Source organism: Pleuronectes platessa, chromosome 17 (genome assembly GCF_947347685.1).
Source record: "Pleuronectes platessa chromosome 17, fPlePla1.1, whole genome shotgun sequence".
Taxonomy (NCBI): domain Eukaryota; kingdom Metazoa; phylum Chordata; class Actinopteri; order Pleuronectiformes; family Pleuronectidae; genus Pleuronectes; species Pleuronectes platessa.
In genome coordinates this window covers 12,155,992-12,181,308 of record NC_070642.1, presented here as the reverse complement: position 1 = coordinate 12,181,308, position 25,317 = coordinate 12,155,992, and the positions used below count along the sequence as shown (strand labels likewise).

Below are 25,317 nucleotides of genomic sequence, written 5' to 3'. Positions count from 1 at the left end.
TTATTTTCTACAACATTTTATTGCAGGCAAGAAAACAGTGAGCATGAGTCAAAAAATGCAGTAAAATATAAACTGAGCCAAAATCAAACCAGACAATCAGTAAGTAAAACAAAGAAGTGTTTAGCATAGCTGGCCACCAGCGGTATCACTCAAGCACATGACTGCAATGGCAGGAACATCAGCAAATCCATCCAATCTTTTGTTAACTCACACTCAAATGCAATTTTAGTTACACATTTTTACAATTGACAATAACATTCCATATTTACATTTCCATCCAAGAAGAAATGTGCAATAAACAGTTAAATATCTCTGCAATGTTAACAATTTATTGATACATTCTCTGCCTCCACTCATGACAGTCCACTTGATCTCTTTTTGATGACACACTTCCTGATCTGAGACACGTGGGGACAGCGGTCACCGTAGAGACTCGGGGACCGTGGACAATGTCAGGTGCGTAACTTCTCTCCTCTCCTATTTGCCCCGAATACACAGACCCCACTTTGTCCATTCCCCAAACCCAAATTGTACTAGAGGAGGTACCAAAGATTAATACGACACTAAGTGGAAGGAGGAGATAGAAAATGGAAGACCCCACTCTCATCTTGAGGGGTGCACTGCATGAGCTGTACATCGGGCTCTGATCCACTGGGGCAGTTATGGTGGCACTGCCCGTGGAGAAAGTATAATTCAGCTTGACACCTCACACACTCGTTTTTCCTCACACACACTTCACAGCCTGCAGGGCACTCTGGAGACAGAGGGACACAAACATCATTGAATTTGCTGTAGTTTCCTGACATCCTGGGAATAAAACCAATTTGGGTGATACATTGAATTACATGCAACAGTGGCAGTGTCTCACCTGTGCACTCTCGCAGCGCTGTGTTTGCCGTCAGCCCAGTCGGACAGCTGTTTCCACATTTTCCTCGGAACAGGAAGTGGTCCGGATGACAGCGAGTGCAGAAGGTTTCACTGAAACAGAAAGCGCAGTCCTCTCGGCACCCTGCAATGGAGTGAACCTCGGTTAGAGCAGCGACCACTGAAAAAAGATGGAGCTCTTCGTTTCCTTTCCTGAGCACAAACTGAAGGTATCTCCGGCTTCACACAGGGCTTTAACCCAGGTGAGTTAAGACAGTTCATCTCTTCTCAATAAGCTCAGTACAAAACAAATCAGCATCCAAACCATCTATCACAGCCCTTTCCACCACTCCGACATGCATCCATGGGTACTTACTGGTGCATGTGTTAAATTGTGGCGAGCGCTTGTCGTAGTGGCCCCTGGGGCAGGAGGACAGACAGGTGCCCCTCTGCCTCATCCCGTCCAGCTCCAGGTGGAAGAAGAGGCGAGGTTTACAGGACAGGCAGCCATTCAGGGCCGAGCACGATGCACAACCTGCCGGACACAGTCTGGCCACTGAAGAGCTACCTGTTATAGCATATGAGGACATGAAGGAAAGACTAGAATAACACTGAGTGAGTTTTAAATCCTTCTTCTATGAAATAACCTTGTGCCTCATTTACAGGTTGAAACTCTAAAGGCAACTTGGCTTTGAAATCTGTCGTGGGAAAGTGGGTAAAAAGAAATGGAAATCTGACCACACCGTTCCCCGAAAACGTATTGTATCCACATGTTGTGACTGTCTACTCTTTACCGTCTTCGAAGACAAACATGTGGCAAGATAAGGCATATTCCACAAGAGCTGTAGCAAAGAGTAGTATTGAAGAAGTGGAAATGAAAAGTCATGCTTGAATACTTACGTCTGTATCGCAGAATCTTTGTGTTGTCTGCGCCTCTTGCAAGATCCATGAAGTGCAGAATCCAAATTAAAAATAACTGTATCCGCATTTTCCTTCAGCACAGCATTGATCCAGTCTGTAATGACACCTCGCCTCACATCCCAAATCCCATGATGTACATTTGTGTTAAAAAAAAAAGGGAATATCTCCGGCTTCAGCTGTAGAAGACTCCAGTGTGGGTTATAGGCAGCAGCCCAATGCACAAATATTTTCCCGATGAAAAAAAGTCCCATGTGCATTCCATGCGATCACTCAGGCTGGCAGAATGCCATGAAGAATGCAAACAGAGGAGAAACCGTCATATGACATACGCAACCCAGAGCTGATCTAAAGTTTGGGTAAGTAGCTGTGAGCTCGTCTCTGGATCACCCACCCACACACACACCCACACACACCCACCCACAAACACACCTTCCTTTTCCGTGTTAACCTTCTCTCTCCACTCTAAAATGTGTTTTGCTTAACGTTACTTCACATGGATGTTTGACCTTCACTGTGCAGAATTAACATGAGAAAGTGGTTTTCGGATTAAACACGTGCACAACTGAGGATGAGGAAATCTGTACACTCCACAGATAGAAGGGGCGTTTTAAGAGAAGTGTATGTCATTTCAAGGCTTTTCAACAAGTTAATAGTATCTCTTAGATTGTGTTAAAATGTGTGACAATATTTAATGAATCCCACGCAATGGAAATTATGTCTTCAGCAAGGAGGGTTTGTTTGCACTGGGTTTTAACAACATAATACAGACTATGGTATGAATATCACTATTTTGTCAATTACAGTGCCTTTAAAATGACCTATTTAGTGTCAAACCCTAAAAGCCTGTAAGAAGTTAACCTGCCAGTGGCATGGTAACAGGTGGTTCACTGTGCATGTTTAGAAAGTTCATGTATAACAACATTAACTGCACAAACATCTTCTTTAAATCACTGGTAAATCTAATAGCACACATGGTGTGACTGTGAAAACAAAATGAAAGGACTCGGCACATCATGGCAACATCAACACCATCTTCTCAAAGTCTCCTCATACATGAAGTCACTGTGATGGAGTCATGGAGGAAAAACTAAAAACAGAAACATCCACTGCAATTCCCAGATTTTTTAACCTAGACATTTGTCATGAAGGGGCACTGTGTGTTTTCAACTGAGACGTGTGTTCTGTAAATGAAAGCTAGAACAGCACAGGGTGATTTGGCTACAGTACGTTTCAACAAGAGGTTGAGGTGTCAGGAAGGACGGGTGATTCCCACAAAAGTGCTGGGATGTGATGAAAGCTCAAGCCCTCCAGTGATGTGTCCTTTGGCATCCCAGTGTGTATTATCGTCTGTTTTGGGAACTCTGTGATTCTTCCTCCACTTCTCCAAAACAGATTTTAACCCTCCAGAATTCCCCTTCGTGCAGAAGGCTTTTCCTGGCATTGATTTAGCTCTGCAGTCTGTGCTTTGGTCCACGTCTTTTCAGAGCCTGTCACTTCTCATACTTTCAAAAAATCCCCTGATTTGCTAAAAAAAAGGCTAGATTTATTGATAATTTCTAAATAAGCTTACATATTGTTTTGGAAGTGATATGATGCTGTCTCCATGGGAAAGAATAAACAGAATCAGTTGACACATATGAAACCTGTGAAAGCATGTGCTCCTCATTAAGGAAGGAACAGCGACTTATCATAATAACGTCTCTGCCAGAGTTGACTGTCGTGCTCGCTTCCTTCTCGGCACGTCTGGAAAATCGTCAAAAGAGGAATCAGCAGGAGCTTTGTAGTGGGTTTTACACTGGAGCTGATTTATGCGATAGGGAGACGGTGCTAAAAAGACAGACAGAGGAGCTGGACCGGGGCTGCGATGGCTGCCTTAAATTGTCAACAGGTGCACTGCTCGCACACAAGCTCACGCAGTGGCTGAGCGAGACGAGGCCGGGCTGCTTCTTTATTTTGATAAAGAAAGAAGCTTCTCAAATCCCCAAAGAACAAGAGCAAGCTGATCACTGGCCCCCACTTATTGATTTGATTTATATTTGAAAAAATATGTAGCCGTGTTATCAAATGTTAAGAGGACTCTGTGATAGCAACATGTGAGTCGTGCAGAGAGTGCAAGAGAGAGAGAGAGGTGTCAGGGGGTTCAAAGGGCAGCAGGGTGGGGCTCCCCAAACCCAGTAATATCCCCACAACCTGACTGGAAACATAAACATGACAGGGCTACGCTCGCTGGGGGGCCGGATCAGATTCTTGAAGAAAATAACCATTGGAGTCCATGGAATGTCTTAACTGCCAAAAAGAGAGTGGGGGAACGAGAACATGAAGCAAAGGAGAAAGCCAAGTGAATAATACGGTAAGTTGTTAAGTAACGCATGTCGAATTTCTCGTGAAATCCTGTTCAATCCGATATATAATATCAATAAAGTCAATAAATAGCGAGTTCACTCTAATATAAACCAGAAACGTCTTTGAGATCAACAGCTGCCATCAAGGTTCTGGTGGATGTGTTGACATCCAAGTATAAATTTATGTGCAATGATTGAGCAACTTAACAACCGAACTGTGACCTTTTCACCGCTCACACGCCTGAAAATGAAATAAACAAAATCACAAAAGACTCGCTGTTAGGGACCCGATAGTGATAAGGAATGAGCAGGATAGCATCTGAGCTCGTAGATAATCCGTACAGCGTGAAGAGGTGAGGAATGTGGAAGGAGGCTGAGGCCGCACTCAGCGAAGTGGATACAGAGTGGGCATGACAGAGGGTGGGTGGAGTGAGACAGGGGGTGAAAAGAGATAATGGACGATTAACCATCCACAGCTTGGAGTTCAAAGATTGTACACTCATATCTTTTTGAAAAAAAAGTCTGATAAAGGTTCCAAGTTATTCAGATATGATCAAAACATCCAATCTAGGATACACACAGGTTTCTAAATGATGGCTTTCTGGTGTAATAGTCCACCTGATAGTGGCAGCAGTCGTCATTGTGTTCATACAAGAAAACTATTTTTGTCTTCTTCAAGTTACATATGTGTAAAATATGAGGCATTTTAAGATCAACAAGAATTTAATAAAACCATTAAAGCACGAAAAGAGATACAGACTATATATATATATACAGATATCAAGGATTTATGTAAAAACGCAGAAAAAAATGTTTCAAAAGAAAACTAGGTATATATAACAAAAAGCAAAAATATTGCTGCGGCAATTCATGACAATGTAAAACAAAATTATAATGATGCATTTGTGCCGTCTTCATCCTCTTGCTTTTTTCAGCATTTTCTAAAAAGAAAAGAAAACATTTCTGTAAATCTACTTCCCGTTCAAAATGTTCAAGAAATAAATTAAAACACTAATACCAATTTGACATGTGCTTATATTTAAACTGAGAGTCAACGAGAGATTCAAGTAAAGTAAATACTAAGTGTAAATCTCTTCTATAAAACAAAAAAGTAGGATAAGATCAGGTAAAAAGGCGTAGAGTATGTGCTGGTTAGGCATGTGAGTATGTAAGAGGAAACAAGAAATCAAATCATAAGTATCATTTTAAAAAATATAAATAAAAAAAAGGTTCAAGTGAATTGACAAAATAAAAGGGGAGGAGAAAAGTCCAACGGTCTGACTGCAGTGAATTCAAGGCCAGTGTCAAAGGCCTAATTTGTGAGTCTACACGAGACTAATTGAACCTGGAGACACGTCCTAATTACTACAACCTTTAATACAGAGATATTGATCGGGGGCATCTAAATTCTGCATTGAAGGATATTAACCTTTGAGCACAGTGATTTACTTTACACTACGTAGGAATATATCTGTCTGAGAGGTGATGACAAACTGCTACAGGATTGAAAACCACTGGACATCAGCTGAAAAATGTACATTATGTGGAGCTGCTACTGAAGGTTTGACGCCTGTCTATCGTCATCAAGACAAAAGGACAATAAACAATAATCTTTTGTGCATTGCCAGAAAAAAAGCTTCACACATTTATCATATCCTTGGTTCACAATTCACATGTATGGGAACCATGAACCATCCCAATAAAATGGACATCTACAGCATTCGCAAACGTGAGATCAGTACTGTGTGTTGTAATGTCTGTTAAATACTACAACACAGAGGCATCAGGGAATCGTCTTGACAGGTACAACCACTGACAACTTACTTAAATCGTCTCGGAGCACAATATCATTGGTTTTAGCTTCTCGAGTGTGAATCTTTCAGCGCTCCTCTCGTCCTGTGAATTTAATATCAAGGTCTTTAACTGAACCTCAGATTCAATAAACTGAATTTTGAGACTTTGGAGTACTAAAGTGCAAAATAAGATAACATGGGATAATAGGAACATGGGATTGGCCTCAGTTCATCACCGTCTGGCATTTGATAGACGAAACAATCATCTGGGTAAATATTAAACAGGCAGCAGTTATAATCTACTGGGGATGGGGGGGAAAAGTTCATATAAGTTAATGTTTATATTTGAAATAAAACTTGTAAAGCTCTAAGTCAATTTGACTGTGCTGTATTTGAAGGTATGATTCAACTGTTTTCCATGGTCCAGTATTTAAAAAAAAATGTAATATCGAATCGCAATACTTACAGAATCGCAATACATCGCCACCTAAGTATTGTGATTGTATCGTATCGGGAGTTCCTAATATTATACTAATATTAGCTGCATCCTTTATCAAAAAACGTTTAACATATATTCAGTTCAGCTCAGTACAAGTTAGACACAGGCAGTGATCTGAGCCGAGTCGGGTCTGACCTTGGAGACTGCTTTCACATGATGGGCTCTGATGGTTGCAGACTTTTCCTCAAACGCGTTGGCCTTGGCCTCCTCTGCCAGGTTGCTCAGGAACAACAGCGTGATCAGTTCAATCTGAGGGAAACAGGAGAAACCACACCTTAGGTTCCAGTTCTTACAGTGAACTCATGACCAAGAGCCCACGGAACATGATTTTCCTGCCTGTTTGAACTTTATTTTGAAATGGGAAGTGATACACACACATTGCACTCAACTATACAAACACATGTGCAATTACTATTCATGCACAATCCCTACAGTGAAAGTGGTTCCTTCATTTACAGATAATGTCACACTGTATCTTTAAATAGATAGACACAGACAGATGTACTTTATTGATCGCAAATTGGAAAATGATTTTGTTATATCAGCACATCTCGCACATAGAGCGAAGATCAAATGACTAAATACAAAAGACGACTAAAAAGACAAGCGTGCAAAATTGAAGTAGTCTTTTGCAAAGGTAAAGTTATATGACTAAAATGTGCAGTAAAATAAATTCAGTTATTGCAGGAGTGATCAGAGAGTTTTGGTGCGGACAGAAGCTATAGGGCTCACCGAATGTATTAGTTTTGTATAATATTGGGTTTCCTCTTGTCCAACACCTTTCATTGTGCTGATCACCCTGTGTTTAACTTGCATATGACAAATACAACCTTTCAGGTCAGCTAGCTTAAGCAAAAGTTCGCCGCACACAAAGTGAACAGTCAGAAATAACGTGGTTTGGTTATCGTACCATCGCTTCAGACGCCGGCCTCACGTTCACGTTCCCCTTCGCCTTCATCTTGATCGTACTCTTCAGCTTCGGGGCCTTGTTCAACATCTTCGCAAAAAATGATCCGGACGAAAGTAACGAGAACGACTGCGACCAGTTTGTTTACGTTTTCCAATCTCCCGCTCCTCTCACTTCCGGTGCGTCTTCTTCTTCGTGGATTTGATTTCCACTCACCTCATTACTGCCATCTACATGTATTCCTTCTTGTACTTTTGTAAGGGATTTAAAAATGTCTTCTTTGTGTGATTACAAAATGAATCGAGAAAAACATTCACTCTGCGAACACGTAAAATAAAAATAAAACAGAGATCAGCAAACCAGGGTTTTACTGCAGTTTCTCCTTTTACTCATTATGTTTTCTATGCTGCCATCTAGCGGCCGCACTGGCTACTATTATATTATTGGTATTGGACAGTAATGGCGGCCCCCATGGAGGCAGCAGCCGGCATGAACCTGAGCAACATGAGCAACATGCTGCAGTTTATGAAACTTATCGGACAACTCAAAGTAAGAGGCTTCTTCAAACTCTGTTCTAGTGACTGTGTCCTCGTGCAGAAAAGAAAAGTTGATCGTTTGTAGCCTGATTCTCTGGAGTCGCTTTATTTTAGGCTCAGTTTCCTCTCTAACGGTTCTGCTGGTTCCGATCGGTGTAGTACCACACACACACATACAAACACACACACACACACACACACACACACAGAGAGAGCAAGAGATCTGGCTGCTATAAACAAAGGAATTCATTTAATTTCTGATTAATCAATATGGGTTGTTTCATGATTTAGCAAATCTTATCCATTTATGATACAGTCAAATGTATTAATATTTTACTTTTCACTTTACTTTCCTATTTACTAAGATAATCTTCAATAATTTGGGAGAGTAACTGTTGTTGTGGTCCACTTGCTTTGTTTTGTTTTTTACCAACAGAGCAAAACCGGAATAAATTCAGTTTTCTATTCAAGAAGATAACAAAACAGTAAACAACAAAATGTGTCATTGATTTGGAGCAGTGAATTCAGTGCTCACACAAACACAGACTCACTGATCCGGTGGAATAAGTGGTGAGAAATCGCTTGTGTCTCCCACAGAGAGTCCCACGGACCGGCTGGGTGTACAGGGAGGTGAAGAAACCCGAGAGCGTATCAGACCACATGTACCGCATGGCCATGATGTCTCTGACCATCACTGACCCCACAGTGGACAAGGACAGGTGGGACACACATGTACACGTTGACATTTGAACATCATCTGTTTAAAGTTTGTCAATGTAATTGATAATATCCACCGCTAAATGGAAAATCTGTTATTACTTACTCATGACTGACACTGTCTACTATCGACCACCAAACAGCAACTTAACCCGCATCCGCATTTATTAATGTCTCCTGTCAATCTGTCTGATCTCAGGTGTATAAAGCTGGCTCTGGTTCACGACATGGCAGAGTGCATTGTGGGAGATATCGCTCCCTCGGACAACGTCAGTAAAGCAGAGAAGCACAGGAGAGAAGAGGCAAGAGACGAGCAGCGTTCACATTACAACTAAACACCATGAGTCCAGCAGTACATGTGTTACTGTTTGTGTTTTAAAACAAGACGGTAGACATCTCTTGTGTGAATGAAGGTCGCCCACACTAGTTTGATGATAAGTTGCAAACCACCAGCAGAGTTAATGGATGCATCACCAGTTGTTTGAATATTATAGTTTGTATCCAAGGTACCACATGTCATTATAAACAATGATGAGGATTTATATTTAAAGAGCCGTCACTATCTTTGTCTTTTGATAAATCTCACTTTTGTTGCAGGAAGCGATGAGACATCTGTCCAGTCTCCTGCCAGAGGGTCTCAAGCAGGAGATGTATGGGCTGTGGGAGGTAAACAGTTAAACTAATCTAGCAACAGGACTCAGTGGTTGTAGGATAATGACACAGACTTGTGTGACCTGCAGGAGTATGAAACTCAGAGCAGTGCCGAGGCCAGGCTGGTGAAACAGTTTGACCTCCTGGAGATGATCCTGCAGGCTCACGAGTATGAAGAGCTGGAGGGAGCGCCGGGGAGACTTCAGGAGTTCTTCGACTCCACCAGCGGTGAGTCACCACTCTGTCATGCTTTTTGCTTTCATGTACGGCAAATATTTTTCAAACATTTTAGTTTTTATATTTTCCTTTGTTCTCAGGCCGTTTCCACCACCCAGACGTGCTCCAGCTCCTCAGCTCTTTGAATGAAGAGAGAGGCCGTCACATGAACAAAAATGATACCACAAAGAACTCTGGGAACTCTGAGGCCTCTGGTGGCGTATCTGAACGGCCACACTCACCTCCACACAACTCCTGACTGTAACACAAAAAGCACAGACTCATCCCTAGTGGACAGACACAGATAATGGACACACACCTATGTCACGTGACCAGATGCGTGAGAGGAGGTGGGAAACTGAATTTTGGGAAAATCTTTTTACCTCAGTGTTAGATCCATGCTGTCCTGGAACCTGTATCAGCCATTTTCTATAAAAGATCCATTCTGATTATTACCAATACAAATACCACCAGATAATATATGAATACAATATGATTCAATGTTTCAGATATTGTACAGAGAGAAACTACTTGACAATACCAACACTTTCTTTACAGGTTGACATGTTAATAAAAGTACATAATCTGGCAGATATTACATAACAATAAATAGTGCTCATCTATTTTCTAGTGAAGTCTCTCTGTGCAGTACGCAGGGTCTGACATGTTTTTTTTTTGTGGCATTTTGCTTATATTGACAGGACGGTTAGTTTGAAATTGGGAGAGAGAGAAGGGATCGGAATCGAACCCACGACCTCTGCTTGAGGACACATGCCTACGTTTGCTTTGTTGTTTTTCTCAGTTTTTTCTGCAGCTTCAGTCACAGTTCTTTGTTTTAAAAACAGTCACACGTCATTTTTGGTTTAAGTGATTTTTATTATCAGACATAAAAACAGTTATTTAACACAGTGTGTAATTAAATGTATGAATACAACTGAATATGTTAAACACAAGGATGTTATAAGTCAATGTCACAGTTTATGTCTTTGGGAGTTTTAGTACAAGCTTTTCTTTTTAAGATCTGAGTACAATTTGATTTCAAGCCATGGTTAACATACAAATATATAACATAAACTGGGTTTTATATGTTCAATGATAATAAATCAGACCTCACAACCTTTTCTTGCATCACATAAGTTATGTTCTGTAAATATTGACCTAAAGTTTCATGGACGGACTGAAATGATCCAGGGCTTTTTATCACCTTAACACATGAAAGACAGTATTTATTAAAAAAGAGACATGATCATATTTACTTTATCTTTGGTGGTGTCAACCTTCTCATAGTGACGGTAGAAACGAAACACTCTTTCAGCTTTAAACGGGTTAGTTGTGCTCAAACTCAGATCTGAGCTGGTGTAGGTTACGACGTGTGCTGGGTTTCAGGGTCACGTTACAGTGACTGGTTGTGTTACAGTCTGATACTCAGTACATGTACAATACATGTATATCCTGTGAATCAGCAGCAGGTGACATAAACATATATTTTTTAGAACGTTCAGTTCAAATACAGCTACACCATTCTATACTGACTCAAAGTTCTCTAGTTCGTATTACATATCCTCAGTCACAGCTGTCTTAGAGCTAAATTGTTTGCAGAAAATCCAGCATCAGATTTCATCATTCTTGATTTAGCAGATAATTTTTTGTTAGTCATTAAAAACCAAAACTTCACGACATCATTACATTTATTCATAAACAAAAGGTAACGTGTGTCCATATTTCACAGCACGTGTGTCGTGTGTAGTGAAATATAGTGTCTCGTTGCCTCTTATAAAAACTTCCTGTAGTTTGAATTAACTGAGTATATATCATTCATTGGTATGATCCAGCATTAAAACGGGCTCCAGCAAACGTGTTTTACATTGAACAAGTTATTTGACTGCAATTTACAAAAGATCTTTAGGTGTTGTGATCAAATCTTAAAGCAATAATGTCAAACATTTGCTGGTTTTAGCTACAAAGTGATTTTGTATTTGGTGTTTCTGGTCATGTACAGCAGTAAATGAGTTTTGGACTAATGGACGGGAAAAACTAAAAAACTCTTGAATACCCTCTAAGGCCTTTTTGAAGAAGAAATATAAAATGAATTCCATGCTTTTTAAGACTTTTAAAATCTGCAGATTCCCTGCAGGAACACATATCTTGTCTTAGTGTAAAATCAATCAGTTGGTGTTATATACATTTTGTTTCAAAAGTACTTAGCTTTTAAATCAAACACATATTTCTAATAAAATCCTAAACTGTAGTTTTGTATATCTTGTTAAACAATTGAAGAGTGGTAGTTATATAGTGGAGCAGCACTGTCATCAGTCAAGTGTGACTGTTTCCACTTTGGATGGATTTTCCAAAGCACAAACAGGGATGAAGGTTCTGTAGCTGAGGTTCTAGCTGCGATTTGACACCAACAGAGGAACAAACACACGAAGCTCAGTGACAGAATAAAGATCAACCGAGGCAGGAGAAAGTAAGTGAACCCTCTGGAGATATCTGCATTTGACTTAGATGAAGATCAGATCACTTTTTAAATACAGCTCAAATACTTTCTCCTCTCATCTCTGGATTTTGGTTGCTCTGCCTCCTGATGTTGTTTTGGAATCTGCTCATCCTCCTTTAATATCATCAGACTTTTTTGCCTAATGGTCTTCAAATACAATGATCCTTTTCAGCCAGAGCTTTTAGTGGATATGTGACAAAGTGCTGTGATATATCAGTGATACAGCGCCTGGTTTGTTAGTCCCGCCTCATGGTTTGGGATGCAGCTCTAGCACTGCCTCTCTGAGCTGTCTGTCAGGTTGTTGGTGGGCGTGTCCTGAGAGCTGGCGTTGGCTGCGGATGAGAGGACTTCTTCAAAGCTGCCTCCGGCCCCTGTGCCACCGACCTTTGTCTGGTATAAAGAGAAAGGAAAGAAAACTCTGAGAGGTTAAAGGTCACTCATCTTCCTTCTGTCTCTCTGATGCACCATTGTTGTTCTGCCGAATTGCCTCAAGGGGGCAGAGTTTCACAAAGACCAACACTGACATTTGCAGGGACATCATTTTAACAGATCATTCAGATTTTATTTAAACTTTTTATTACTTATCTTAAACATACAGTATTGGAAAGTTTCCTGGGCAGCGGTAGGGTATAATAAAGTACTTTATTTACTATTAAGTACTGTATTTACTTTGTTACTGTACTGAAGTACATTTATCATGTAAACGTACTTTACATTAGATTTCTATTCAAAAAACTTGTACTCCACTACATCAGCAGATATCTGCACTTTCTACTCCACTATATATATCATTTTTTTCCCAATGCATTGTGTTACATTAGTGACCAATAACAAGAGAGGAATTGATGCACTGATCCAATCAGAGTCTGCAAGTAACATTAGACCCCGCCTCCTTCAGTCTCTTCACTCATGCCTCCTTGCATTAGAGAATAAGCTACACTAGGCAACCACTTTAACTTTTAAATATTCCACTTATATTTAAAAGCAAGTAAAGTAATCACTTTTACTCAACTACAAAAGTCAATGTGGTATTTTCACTTTGATTAAAGTACAATGGTTGAGTACTTCCTCCACATCTGTTCCTGTTGCAGAGTATAAACCTCGCTCTGCCTCACTTAATATTTACTGGATAATACAAATAGGACATTTGTGATTATACAGTAAAGGAGAGTCCTTTTTACATTTTATTAAAGTTTAATAATAGTTGCTAATATGTTTTATTTAATTTAAATATGGTTTCAGAAATAACACAAAGTGTTAAAAAAGAGAGAGTTTCTAATGTGTACTTGTTTACACAGGGCCCTGATGTCACAGAGATGAAAAAACAGGAAGTTACAAATTAAACAAAGAACAAAGCAGCAGTTTAGCCTCCTGCTCAACAGAGTAGATGTTTACAGACACCGGTCAAATACAGACCTTTATCTCTAACCTCTTTCTACGCCCATAAAGTATAGATAAATTATGAGAATCTGCTGCTTTACTGCGAGTATAAATAACTGTGTATGTTTACACTGAGTCACACTGTAAACCTGCAATTACACACAGATTATAGTGTTTTGAATGTTTGATAGTTGATTTGTTATTCCAGATTTTTGGTGGTTTAGAAATGTGGATTTCAAAATATACAGTGCATACATTTGTGCACGGCTTGGAACAGACACACAAACACACACACACACAAACATTACTCACCTTAATAGTCGACACTGTGTTTTCAACTTTCTCCTCAAAAGACTTGAAGCTGGGTGAGTTTCTGTGAAGACAAAAGAAAAAAATATGTCATTAACTATTTCATAACGCCCTAAATTACTTACTGAAATAATTATAAAGTCCCTAATGTGCCGTCAGTTCAAAAGGACTCTCATGTAATGAACTGAGCAGTGAGCGTTATTTGTGATAAACCCCATGGGAGAGTTTTCCTATATAAGAGTGTGTAATTTCTGTATTGGCAGAAATAACTGAACTGAGTGAATATTATTCTGACACTGATAAACACATTAACTAATCTATCGCAATGTTATAATATCCACAATAATTCGGATAAATTTCAAGTAAATTCTAGTGTAAAAAAGAAAAGACACATCTAACAACCACACACACACACACATGTTACCTCATGGTGGGCATGCTCATAGACTGTTTGATAGAGTAGCTGTTTCCCAGAGAGCGTGGTGAGAGAGAGTTAATGATTAGCACAGAGTACACAAGCACATATGCACGCACTCACGCGCACACACAGACACACAATCACACAGACAGACAGACAGACAGACAGACAGACAGACAGACAGACACACACACACACACACACACACTAAGTTAAATTGGTGTATATTCAGCGAGAGAGAAAACATTGTTTGTATTTGAGGGGTCATATAGATGAAGAACTGAGAGACGGGTTGAGATGGTGACAGATCCACTAAACTGACAAGGGATAGGAACTGGTTTTGCAGGGGAACTGGTTGTTCTACTGGAAGAGGAATATAAACGGTAACCCCTACAACATGCAATATGATATTATACAAGGCTGCAAATCACAGATAGTTTAATTTACCTATTTTCTCCAATCTCAGCGATAAAGTTATCGTTCCAAAGTGAAATAAAAAAAAGGATGCGTGTTCCTAAAACACCCTCTTCCTATTTGCTGAGCTTTAGGATTTCTATAGAGCTAAACGCAGGAGAGTTCATGACATCTTGTTCACATGATTCATTGATAGAATTTATTTTTGGCTTATCAGACACCAGAATCAATTAGATGTGCGTCTGGGCCGAGACGAGCGCCTGACCTGAGTGAGGGCTGCCGTCCAGCGGGGCGGCATCATTCACTCAACAGGACTCAGCTGACCAACCGCTCATGCATCTATTGAGTTAAGGCCGCTGCCTAATGTGGCATAATCAGCTGTGTGACTCTTACCCTATAGAGTTGGACCTTGTGAAGCATGGGGGAGGATGGAAAACAGTTTAAGAGGCTTCGAAACGCTTTTAAAATTCATGTTAAAAATTGTAATTCATAACATCTTTTTCTCTCTATTACAGATCAACTGGTACTGGTATTAATAAACTTTCTCTCAGTTGTACACGGGACAAAATTTAAATACTTGACTGAAATTAAACACTGCAAACATAGAAAAACACTTATTCACATTTGAAGAAATCCATCAATGAATAATTGTTAATTACACACACACACACACACACACACGCATACATACAAGCACACCCACTGCAAAGACAGGAATAAAAAGTTTGTTGCTGCAAGAAAAGTCACAGAGAATTAGTGACAGTGGCACACAAACACCAAACCAAAGAGAGGGGGAAAAAGTATCAAATACAAATAGTTTTTATGTTGATTTGATGGGTGAAACAAACTTGAATCAGATTTCTATGTGATGAAAATAAGCTTTAAGCCAAGAATGAGACAAAACAAATAAAACTGCTGACAGTGAAATGCCTTAGATAGATAAACGTGTAATAAATAGAAGAAATAAAAGTCAATAAAACGCGGGCTAATTAGCTAAATGGAGAGATAACATTGAATAAAATGTAAACTTTTATTTAAAAAAAATGAGTTGTATATAAATTAATATTTCTAAGATAATGATCTGGTACATATTATTTGAATTGTTCTAGTAAAATAAGAATGAATGCAACAGGACATAAAAATAATACACACAAAAGCAAACATGAGCAAACTGTGGTGTGTTGTATTCTCTGGGAATAAAACTTAAGAGAAAATCAGTTGGGACTAATTTCACCCAAGAACATGCTTTGAACAAGAACATGCTTACTGTATGTTCATATGTACCAAACCTACACACACACACACACACACACACACACACACACACACACACACACACACACGACATACCTCCGCGGGAACAATAACTCTAGACCAACCATGCTGGAATACACCGAAGATAATACACTGATTTAAAAAGAAGACATCCCAAAAAACACAATGAACTTATTAGAATTTACTTTAACTTTAAAATAGATCAACCCATATCATGGTTTCAAGGTTAATGCTGAAAGCAGCTGTGTAAATATGAAATAAGTAACATATCATGACTCATTTCTCAAACAAGACAGAAATAAGAAAAACTCTCAGCTTGCATGAGCCGGTACAGCAGGTTGACGTGTTTTTCTCCAATCAGCTTTGTTCCCTGACCCTGACCTGAAGGCTTTTTTCCTGTGATCAACACACACTCTGCAACATGCTCCAACACACACACACACACACACACACACACACACAAACACAGGCCCTCATTCTGCAACTTTCCCTTGTTGTCGTACACACAAATGCTCTTTATATTCAACACAACAATAAAGACACGTTCCCAGTTGTTCTCTGACAGCCTCTCACTTTCTTTTCACTGTCACTGCCTCACACAGAGAGGAAGAAAGTGACGGACGGACACAGACTTTGCTTTAGTCCTTCAGCTCAGAAAGCAGCTTAACATGCTCTTACATAATCTCAGCCTCCTCTGAACGGAGGCACAGCAAGAGTCAAACCTCAGGGATGGACAGCACAAACAGAAACATGTCTGTGACCTGGATACAACGGGAAATGCATCAATCGAGGATGAGATGGGTTGAACTGGGTTGGTTTGTGCAGATGAGTTTATGATAAATGTTTTGAGATGAGCTAATGCACAACCAGGGCTGGAAAAAGCCACATGTGCAGGGTTGCATGTTTGAAAAGAGAGACGCAGAGGATGATGTGGATTTAAATATTATTTATGGATGCAAATGAAGGAGGAGGCAGTTGACCCTGCAGATTAGCAACGGACAGACTGCTGGCCCCGGTGGAAACATGAGGGCTTTAGATGTGTAATGAATCGAGTGACTTTCTGTACCTCATGTCTCCAAACTTCTTGGTGATGGTGGTGCCGAAGGTGCTGAAGGCAGCCGAGGTCTTCTGTCCTGCTGTGGAAAACGTCTCTGACGTCTTCCTGTATCTGACACACACATGGATATATTTTACACATTCAGGCCCTGAGCCCACACTCATATTAACACAGTATTCAACAGAGCCCAAACAATATATCGGTTGGTTGCTAATATGGCCGACAAGAGCCATACGAGGACGTACTGCTGTAGACATTGATACTCTCAGATATGAAGACCTTTATTTGACAGACCAAACTATATAGAATAATGTACATTTGTTTATTTATACTATTATATATTATAGGGTGAGGGTTAAGATTGTGGTTAAACTGTAAAATATCGAATTTTCTTTCTCACTTTAACTCCTTATTATCACTCTTACAACTTTAACAGTTATATCAGTGATTTAAATACCCAGGTTTCAGGTGATTTCATGTTTAAAAGTCTCGTAATACATCGTGGGTCTTGTGGTGACCCTTCTCGGTTTCCAGGGGGATCATAAATTGGACCTTAAACCAATCATGTGTCTGCGTGTCTCACACATTTCCCACCCCTGTGGTCACACTGGTTCATTATAGATGAGAGTGGAGGCTGTGGGTGTGTAAGGTTTCAGGCCCAAGTGTAACTGGATAAGAAGTGAGGCCTGTGGAGACGATCCTCTTCCTCCTCCCTCGTCTTTATGATTCGATGGTGCTGGAAACTGACCATCGAACCATTGTTTCTAATGATGACACTTTAAACCCTGTACTGAAATATGCATCCATGATAAAATACAGTTTATTACAGTTTCAATTGCTAGATTTTGATGGTCGTTGTGTTTTACAGTAACACATTTATAAACCTTTCATTAAAATATAAGCTTATCCCCCTACTGTAGATAAAATCACAGGTAAGTGTTTTTCTACTCTGCAGCAGAGAAGCACAGGAGACAATAAGTGGTTATCTTTTCCAGTACTGGAGGAGCCATGTAAAGCAAATGGTGCCCTCAGCACCGTTTGATGTATTTTTAATTAGATTAATGATGTGAGTGTGTGTGTGTGTGTGTGTGTGTCTGAACACAACAATGATAAGAAATCACACACACGCTGTGCCGCTCCAAGCAGAGGATTATTTCTTTTTAAATGAGTTTAGTGATATCTGTGTTTTTAAAAGATTGTTGAGTTTAGAGGAGGATATCTGCTGTGGGAGCTACCTGCTCTTTGTGTGTGTTCACTTTCTTTGTGTGTGTCCTCCAAAGGGCATTTCTGTTGACAGCAAACAGAGAAGCCACTCTGCTGTGAGCTGCTGCCGTTACCACCACTGTCACACACACAGACAAAAACACACAAACTTACGCCGAGGAGCACTGCATGTCGTGCCAGCCTCTGGTGAAGTTGGTCCTGAGCTCGCTCAGAGGACTGATGCCCAGCTTCTGTTTGAGCTCTGCGTGCTGCTTCTCTTTGGACGCCAGAACCTGCCTCAGGGTACTGATCTCCTCTTCCAGCTACACACACACACACACACACACACACCAATACACACAGAGATGAACACAAAGTACTGGCCCTGTAACTCTCTTTGTACTATCAAATTGTGTGTGTGTGTTCATACTTTGGCCAGTTCTTGCTGAGCCTCTTCTCTCTCCTCCTCCGTCATGATGGAGTTATTCAAGTTGACCTCTGACACCAAATCTTCATCGGCCTCTTTCAGTGGCTCAGAGTCCAGAAAACCTGCAGGAAATATTCCACACACACGGTGAAGGGCTGATTAATGGACGTGTGAAAATAACAAGACTCGAAAAGAGAGAGAGGGAAACATGTGTGAACGAAATTGACCAGACAGCTGTCACTTATCACCATCAATATTAAAAATAAAACAAGGTCACAAATACAAAAACCAACAGCATGATTTGTTTTTGCTCAAATAAACTAATTGATTTTAAACTGTAACACCATCATTTAGAACAAAGCACTGTAAACCCCCCTCAACAAATTGTAATGCTTTCTTAAGGAAAATGTATTTCCCCTGCTTCGTCCCATTACCTCCCTGTGTTTCTGGTGTATTTGTCTCTCTGCTCTTTTTCCTTGGGTCTGTCCACATGATTGTCTGTCTGTGTCTCTGTCTGTCTGTCTGTCTGTGTCTCTCTCTGTCTGTCTGTCTGTCTGTCTGTGTCTCTCTCTGTCTGTCTGTCTGTCTGTCTGTCTGTCTGTGTGTCTGTGTCTCTCTCTGTCTGTCTGTCTGTCTGTCTGTCTGTCTGTCTGTGTCTCTCTCTGTCTGTCTGTCTGTCTGTCTGTCTGTCTGTCTGCCTGTCTGCCTGTCTGTCTGTCTGTGTCTCTCTCTGTCGGTCTGTCTGCGTCTCTGTCTGTTACATAATCTTTTAGCTGCAGCCTGTTGAGCCCTAATCTGGATTAACTGATATGGATTAACTTGCTTTAACTCAACTGACTGACACTACAGACGGCTGCACACAAACAGTTCCCACACACACACACTCACAACTAACTGAAGTCAATGGTTTAGTAAACAAATACTGGGGGGAATTTGAGGCATTGAACTCAAATGAAAGACGTTACGTTAAACACGAGTTTGTTTGCACACACGAGGGTTCAGAGGATCACGGGCATCAACTCTAATCGATCCAAACAAGATATGATGAATACTTTTTCATTTTGTGAGCAGTTTAATAAAGAAAATGCTTTGTATAGAAAATGTAGAAAACAGTCTTTAGAAGAAAATGTCTGTTTATGCCCCTTAACACTGTACTTACACCTCTGGCAACGCTATTTATCACACACACAATAACACTGCCACACCCACAAACCCCAGCATACACTCGGTAGACGCTGGCCCCAAGCTAAGCCACAACTTCTAAGAAAAAGAAAAACATTTCAAGGGTGTCGATGAATGAAACCGAAATGTTTTCAGCAAAGTAATGACGGTGGTACGAACTGTCAGCTGACCGGCCTCGGCTGACTCACTCTTGTTTACAGCTTGATGCAGCAGGAGGACAGTGAACCCGTCACTAAGTTTAATGCAGACCCGGAGATACTGACTGAATGAAGTTCCAACAAAAAAGCCTTGATAAAAAGTGAGAAAACACAAAAAACTAAATGATCCTGTCAGAAACACCCAGTGACCTTTGGTCCTCAGCTGAGACTGTGGCTATAAGGGCCTGAGGCTATGACCAGACCAAGACCAGGACGGGACTTAAAGGTCAACAAGATGATAAGAAGAGGTTTGCACAGAAACAGGCAACGACTGTGTACACACAACCAGAGAAATGCAAACACACGTGGGTCATAATGTCAGTGTATCTGTGGTGGACCATTAAAAGCGACAGAGAGGAGATGGACTACTACTGTACCTGCGGCGAGGTGTCCTCTCTCTGGATGTGGCAGCATTGTAAGACACGGGAGGACAGGGTCAGGTTAGTACAGACTGACTCAAGTGGAATACAGCTACTGCTGTCAAATCTAAGGTTACAAGGGGAACATCACCACATGCAGCAAAGACACACAGCTCACACAAGTGCAGCTTAGGGCACTGAACTCAAGCACAGCGGGCACCAGCACAAGTCGGACCTCTCTATGTTCGGGGAGCTATTTCTGCCGACATTACACAGCAGCCGGACAATCAGGGTTTTAAACCCCCGTGGCTCAGATGGAAACTGTTCACAACTAAGTGCACTGAGGAATCAGAGGGAGTGTTTGTCCCTGTTCATGCAGCCATGTGGCGACCACAGAGATACCAGGAGGAGCGCTGGTTTCAATTTGTCCTGCCAGGGCTAGATCCGTGGGAAGATAGTTACATCACTCATTGGTTTATCTAACTTCGCAAACATGGAGTACAAACAGGAGAGGGATGCAACATCCTCAACACAACAATAACCGCTTCCACTGAACTAGTTCCTTCTGTTGACTAATGCTCTCAATAAGAGGCTCATTAGAAATAAAGGTAACCATGAGAAACCACACCAGTGCACATGTTTGGCATCATTTAGCATGGCATGTATTTATAATGTTGTAATCAAGTGCAAGTTGGTTTCTTTCCAGCTAAAGTGAGTTGGTTTACTTTTAGCCAACATGGGTTGGGTTCCATTTAGTTGCAAAGGGAAATTAATTCTATGGTCATGAAATATCGTCCATGTCACTTTTGCCAATTTACCCAGTTGAAGCGTCACCTCGTCACTGGTATGAGAACTGAAAACGTTTGGGTTTAAAGCCCTGTGGCCACGCAACTTTCTCTAAAGCTGCATGCTTATTTTTTTAAATGGTGCTTATCTTCTTTTAAGTATATCGATGAATAATCATTTAATTTCCATTGCTTCCAAAACCTCCTAATCCTCACAGCAACTAATCGGGATCCAGGAAGCTAAGGGTCAAAACTACATTTTGAGGAAACTTTCACTTTGGTTAAACATGTGACCGTATCCAGAGGTGAGATGAATTTATGGACTGTTTGTGTTGGCTGACCTAAAACCTGTAACTGTCACAACCAGCACCCGTTTCAGTCTGTTCCCCTTCAGAAACCAGTAGTAATGGCCATGTTAATTTCAGCAAGAAGAGACTGTCATTTCCAGTATGAACAACATGATAACATACAGTAAATGTGTCAACTTTTACAACGAATTGTGTTATGTACATTTTTTTTTATTGTTCGATGTAGACCCAATGTTTGCCAAGAACTAATTTCTGGCTGGAAAATAACAAAAAAACATTCTTTTCTTATTTTTTGGTTAGCCTTAACGTAATCCAATGATAAAAAGTCTTAGGTATAACAATAAATAAAATAATCTATTCATTCTTGTTGGTGTGAGCAGTTGACATCAGTGTCCTTGGTGGCAGCTATGACCCTGGTGTGACCACAGAGGTCAGGTGAAAGAAAGTCAATGTTCAACCAAAGTGAACAAGTGTCTAGTCTACAGGCTCTAAACTACATTCCTCTTCACCTCTGCCGTTCAGTTGCATATCCCAAATGGTGGACCTGACCCAGTTGTCAGAGTGGGACACTGATGTGGGGCCCCACCGATCCTCCCTCGGTGGAGAAGCTTTACCCCATTCTGTCGGGTTGCCCCCGTTTGTGAGCCCAGGAGCCGAGTCTTCACCGTAGTTCCACTGAACCGACTCCTCGGCAGAGGGGTCAAGCATCCCCTCATTCCCACCTGAGCAAAGCAACAGGTACAGTCTCTTTTGGACCAAACTGAAATAGCTGGATACATTTTATTGTACAAGCAAATTCTCAGGGGTAGAAGTTGTAGCCTATCTAATGACTAGCAAACTACTTTATTGACTTCCACCTGCACATAGGTTTGTTTTTTGGCCACTCAGGCAGGAAACAGGCTGTAAACACTAGATCCAGGCCGACTCGGATTTCTGGGACGATGCCAATACTGATATTAGGAAGTGAAAATGTCCTGATAAAAATTAGTGATATTTGAGCCAAATTGGAATAATTGTTGTTATCAAACCCTCAGAATAAATATGTGTAATAGCAGCTTAATATTTGACTCATTTTTTATTGATGAATCAGTCGGACTCTAGCAAACACAAACACACACCTCATGCAGGAAACACATTGGTAAATTGTTGCAAACTCATAGACCAATCAACGTCCAACGAATTTTCTAATTTTTACTCTGCTAGGATCCCGGACTCATCGCTTTACCCAATCAGACCCCACTCACCCACTCTACTGACCAGTAGCACATGAATCAACACTTTGTCACATGAGACAGAAAGAAGCTGCTGCAGTGACGATTGCATAAAAAAACTTTCACACGTGTTGGATTTTAGCGACGTCACTTTCTGTTTTTTTGCCCTCGCCAACACACGCCGTGTTGGGAGAGTGGAGTCTTACCCTGCTCGCCCTCCTGTGTGGCTGAGTTAACCCACTCCTCTCCGGGACCCACGCTGCCCCAGTCCACCACTGCTTCTTCGCTCAGAACACTAGAGTACAGTTCTGCAGCAGAGGCGAGGCAGCATGGCAGAGAGGAGACAAGAAGACTGGTTATACACACACACTCACACTCACACACACACACACACACACACACACACACACACACACACACACGATCAGGTCCATCCCAGCCCTGCCAGTAAATGGACAGCATCTACCTCCACCACGGAGGTTATGTCGTCACCCCTGTCCACTTGTTTGCAGGTATTTAAAAGTGAGATCACACAAAAACAAGTCAACAGAAACTTGGTGGAAGGACGCAGGTAAGAACCAATAAGATGTTGGTGTTGATCAGGATGAGGAATTGGATCCGGAACCTTTTTCCCCACTTCATTTACACCTTGTTCACCCATTTCCCAGAAAATCATTTATGGATCTTGATGAAGAAGAAGAAAACAGGACAATTTAGAAAGCTGATATGAGCCTGTGCAGTTAGGTGCCTGCTTGATTGGACTTTAGCTGAATGTTGGGCATTGGCGAAGCTACGTGCTCGACTCAGACCAATTCCTGTGAGGTCTGTTTTTTCCCAGTAGCTGGTGCAGGCGCCTTATCTGACTCTGCATTTGTAGAGGAACAGGAAATCTGACGTTTGACCCTTGTGGGCAGAGATCTGAACTCCTCTGAGCTGGTCACACAGGATACAATTCCTGCATACTAACACTTGCCCTGTCAGAGTTAACAATGAGACCTTTTGTGTCTTTAATAAACACTTAGGCAGCAATACCCGAGGATATGGAGCAATTCCCGGGGAGCTGATGAAATCTCATTACACCATACAGGAGGAAGCAGATTCGCATAAGAGCAGAGTTGATTCAATAATACTTGTTTCCTTCTGGTTCCACAGTGACAGGATTCAGTGTAAAACAAGCATGAAGGATGGCAGAGCTCCCATCACGACCACTGGTACATTTCATGAATCATCTGTTTTGCTGTTTAACCAACAGAAGAATATTTCACATATATCATAACACACACCCATCCCCCCCCCCCCCACTCTCTCTCTTAACTCCTGTTTCCCTGTCTCCCCCCCCTTCTTTCGGTCTGGGGTGGAATATCTGTGGTCACAAGATTCCTATTTGGTCCGCGGGTCATGTGGCTATGCTAAATCAGAGGCCTGGGGATGGTCATATGGCTGCAAAATCAATTGAGGCTAAAGTGGCATCGAGCTGCCTGCAGCACGGCCAACATACGCTATGGAAACCTGTTGGGTCCACATGAGATAAATCTTCTCTAATTTGTTGATCCCAATTTCCCCATAAAACAACAAGTTTCACAAACAATGCAAATCTTTTCCTCCCGCTCGATCTGTGGCCTCAAAGCCTCAGTGCCGACAACACAGGTTCCCATTCAGACCTGGAATGCAAATAAACCATTTGACTACATGAAGGAGCAAACATTTACCCCACTGACTGAGTTGTTGCCCTAACTCGATCGGTTTCGGACTCACGCTTCACTCAAATCATCAGTAAATGTGAATTTGGCGCAACACAATTCATAGATTCTGAACGCCAGTAATATTTGGGTTCATTGATCAGTTGTAGCAGGTCTACACATAATATAACAAAATCCATCCACATACAAAGTTGATTTAATGAGGATAGAAGAAAATAACATTCATGCAGGACATTATTGTTCCGATTTAAACTACATCTTGTTAGGATGAATTAACTGAAACTCTCTGTTATATGTGATTTACTATCGACAGACTACATTCACTGTTTTATTATAGACGACAACATATCTCACAATAATCTTTGACCATCACCTGGATGTCACAGCCAATTTTGGATTGGCTCGAATAAGCTTTAAGATGCTGGACACCATGTGAGTGTAACAGGGCTGTTCGGTTGATTTCAGAATGCAGTGGAAAATTGTGTGTGTGTGTGAGAGTGTGTGTGTGTGTGTATTTGCAACAAATACCAGAAATACCTGGAAACTCGTGCATTAGAGCCGCGGATAGTATCAGAGCCAGGAAACAGTATCCAGCCACATTACTGGATGTGCTCTGGAGTTTCCATGTTGTGTTGAATGAACAGTAACACAAACCTCCTGCTGCTCGTGCTGCTACTGCACACTGACCTACTGTGTTTGCGTGTGTGGTCGCTACAACAAATAACACACTCAATTCCCAGTGTAAACACATATTATATAAATAAAGGGGAAGCTGCAGGAAAGTAAACCATGAGTTCACATCACTTCAGGTCGATGCATGTTTTCTCTCCACTCTTTCAGCTCAATGTGCAGCCAACATGAAACGTCAGCTTGTTATTACATCAACAAACAAACAAACAAACAAGCAAACAACAAAAGCAACAAACAAACAGGCGCAGGGAGTAAACAAAGTGCCTCACCTTGTTGTCTGGTTTCCATCTTAGACACAGACAGGTGACTCCTTGGATATCCTCGGGAGTAACAGACACAGACGGGGAGTGAGTGCACGGGAGCAACCGGCTCCGTGGCTCGGTCAGTATTTATCACTGCTCGGGTTTACTCGGGTCTGGTCGGATGTCACGCGCTTCCCAAGCTTCCCCAGGCGGAGCT

The 25,317-nt window shown here is 41.2% G+C and overlaps 4 protein-coding genes across 10 annotated transcripts; 1 reads left to right on the top strand and 3 right to left on the bottom strand.

Annotated features, from left to right (window-relative positions):
• Nucleotides 1-4,702, bottom strand: LOC128459888 (R-spondin-3). The gene is made up of 4 exons (XM_053444824.1): nt 1,765-4,702; nt 1,241-1,432; nt 869-1,009; nt 1-754 (listed from the first exon to the last, which is right to left on the bottom strand). Exons 1-4 carry the CDS (start codon nt 1,850-1,852, stop codon nt 564-566), a joined length of 612 nt encoding a protein of 203 aa, XP_053300799.1. The 5' UTR covers nt 1,853-4,702; the 3' UTR covers nt 1-563.
• hddc2 (HD domain containing 2) lies at nt 958-11,630 on the top strand. 2 transcript variants are annotated; one of them, XM_053444823.1, is made up of 6 exons: nt 958-1,127; nt 8,460-8,581; nt 8,779-8,881; nt 9,177-9,245; nt 9,320-9,458; nt 9,548-11,630. In XM_053444823.1, exons 1-6 carry the CDS (start codon nt 1,056-1,058, stop codon nt 9,703-9,705), a joined length of 663 nt encoding a protein of 220 aa, XP_053300798.1. In that variant the 5' UTR covers nt 958-1,055; the 3' UTR covers nt 9,706-11,630. The 2 variants fall into 2 exon arrangements, with proteins under 2 accessions (XP_053300798.1, XP_053300797.1); XM_053444822.1 differs by lacking the exon at nt 958-1,127 and adding an exon at nt 7,775-7,875.
• On the bottom strand, nt 4,832-7,520 carry cenpw (centromere protein W). The gene is made up of 3 exons (XM_053444825.1): nt 7,330-7,520; nt 6,555-6,668; nt 4,832-5,068 (listed from the first exon to the last, which is right to left on the bottom strand). The coding sequence occupies exons 1-3, from the start codon at nt 7,414-7,416 to the stop codon at nt 5,042-5,044; spliced, it is 228 nt and encodes a 75-aa protein (XP_053300800.1). The 5' UTR covers nt 7,417-7,520; the 3' UTR covers nt 4,832-5,041.
• Nucleotides 10,302-25,317, bottom strand: tpd52l1 (tpd52 like 1). 6 transcript variants are annotated; one of them, XM_053444817.1, is made up of 10 exons: nt 25,128-25,317; nt 22,675-22,776; nt 18,430-18,548; nt 18,174-18,322; nt 16,806-16,907; nt 15,815-15,871; nt 14,858-14,872; nt 14,057-14,095; nt 13,636-13,696; nt 10,302-12,333 (listed from the first exon to the last, which is right to left on the bottom strand). In XM_053444817.1, exons 1-10 carry the CDS (start codon nt 25,144-25,146, stop codon nt 12,211-12,213), a joined length of 786 nt encoding a protein of 261 aa, XP_053300792.1. In that variant the 5' UTR covers nt 25,147-25,317; the 3' UTR covers nt 10,302-12,210. The 6 variants fall into 6 exon arrangements, with proteins under 6 accessions (XP_053300792.1, XP_053300790.1, XP_053300795.1 ...); XM_053444815.1 differs by lacking the exon at nt 25,128-25,317 and adding an exon at nt 23,048-23,144; XM_053444820.1 differs by lacking the exon at nt 22,675-22,776 and having other exon boundaries at nt 25,128-25,297.

Excerpts from the sequence above, each read along its gene's own strand:
- hddc2 (XM_053444822.1), top strand. The coding sequence starts at position 7,786 with ATGGCGGCCCCCATGGAGGCAGCAGCCGGCATGAACCTGAGCAACATG. Across the intron at positions 9,246-9,319 it reads AGATGTATGGGCTGTGGGAG|GAGTATGAAACTCAGAGCAG; the intron begins GTAAACAGTTAA and ends TGTGACCTGCAG. Across the intron at positions 9,459-9,547 it reads GTTCTTCGACTCCACCAGCG|GCCGTTTCCACCACCCAGAC; the intron begins GTGAGTCACCAC and ends CTTTGTTCTCAG.
- LOC128459888 (XM_053444824.1), bottom strand. The coding sequence starts at position 1,852 with ATGCGGATACAGTTATTTTTAATTTGGATTCTGCACTTCATGGATCTT. Across the intron at positions 1,433-1,764 it reads AAAGATTCTGCGATACAGAC|GTAGCTCTTCAGTGGCCAGA; the intron begins GTAAGTATTCAA and ends ATGCTATAACAG. Across the intron at positions 755-868 it reads AGCGCTGCGAGAGTGCACAG|AGTGCCCTGCAGGCTGTGAA; the intron begins GTGAGACACTGC and ends CTCTGTCTCCAG.
- tpd52l1 (XM_053444815.1), bottom strand. The coding sequence starts at position 23,144 with ATGATTTTCTGGGAAATGGGTGAACAAGGTGTAAATGAAGTGGGGAAA. Across the intron at positions 16,908-18,173 it reads GACATGCAGTGCTCCTCGGC|ATACAGGAAGACGTCAGAGA; the intron begins GTAAGTTTGTGT and ends TGTGTGTGTCAG. Across the intron at positions 13,697-14,056 it reads ATGAGCATGCCCACCATGAG|AAACTCACCCAGCTTCAAGT; the intron begins GTAACATGTGTG and ends TTGTCTTCACAG.
- cenpw (XM_053444825.1), bottom strand. The coding sequence starts at position 7,416 with ATGTTGAACAAGGCCCCGAAGCTGAAGAGTACGATCAAGATGAAGGCG. Across the intron at positions 6,669-7,329 it reads GGCCGGCGTCTGAAGCGATG|ATTGAACTGATCACGCTGTT; the intron begins GTACGATAACCA and ends TGTTTCCCTCAG. Across the intron at positions 5,069-6,554 it reads ATGTGAAAGCAGTCTCCAAG|AAAATGCTGAAAAAAGCAAG; the intron begins GTCAGACCCGAC and ends TTTTCTTTTTAG.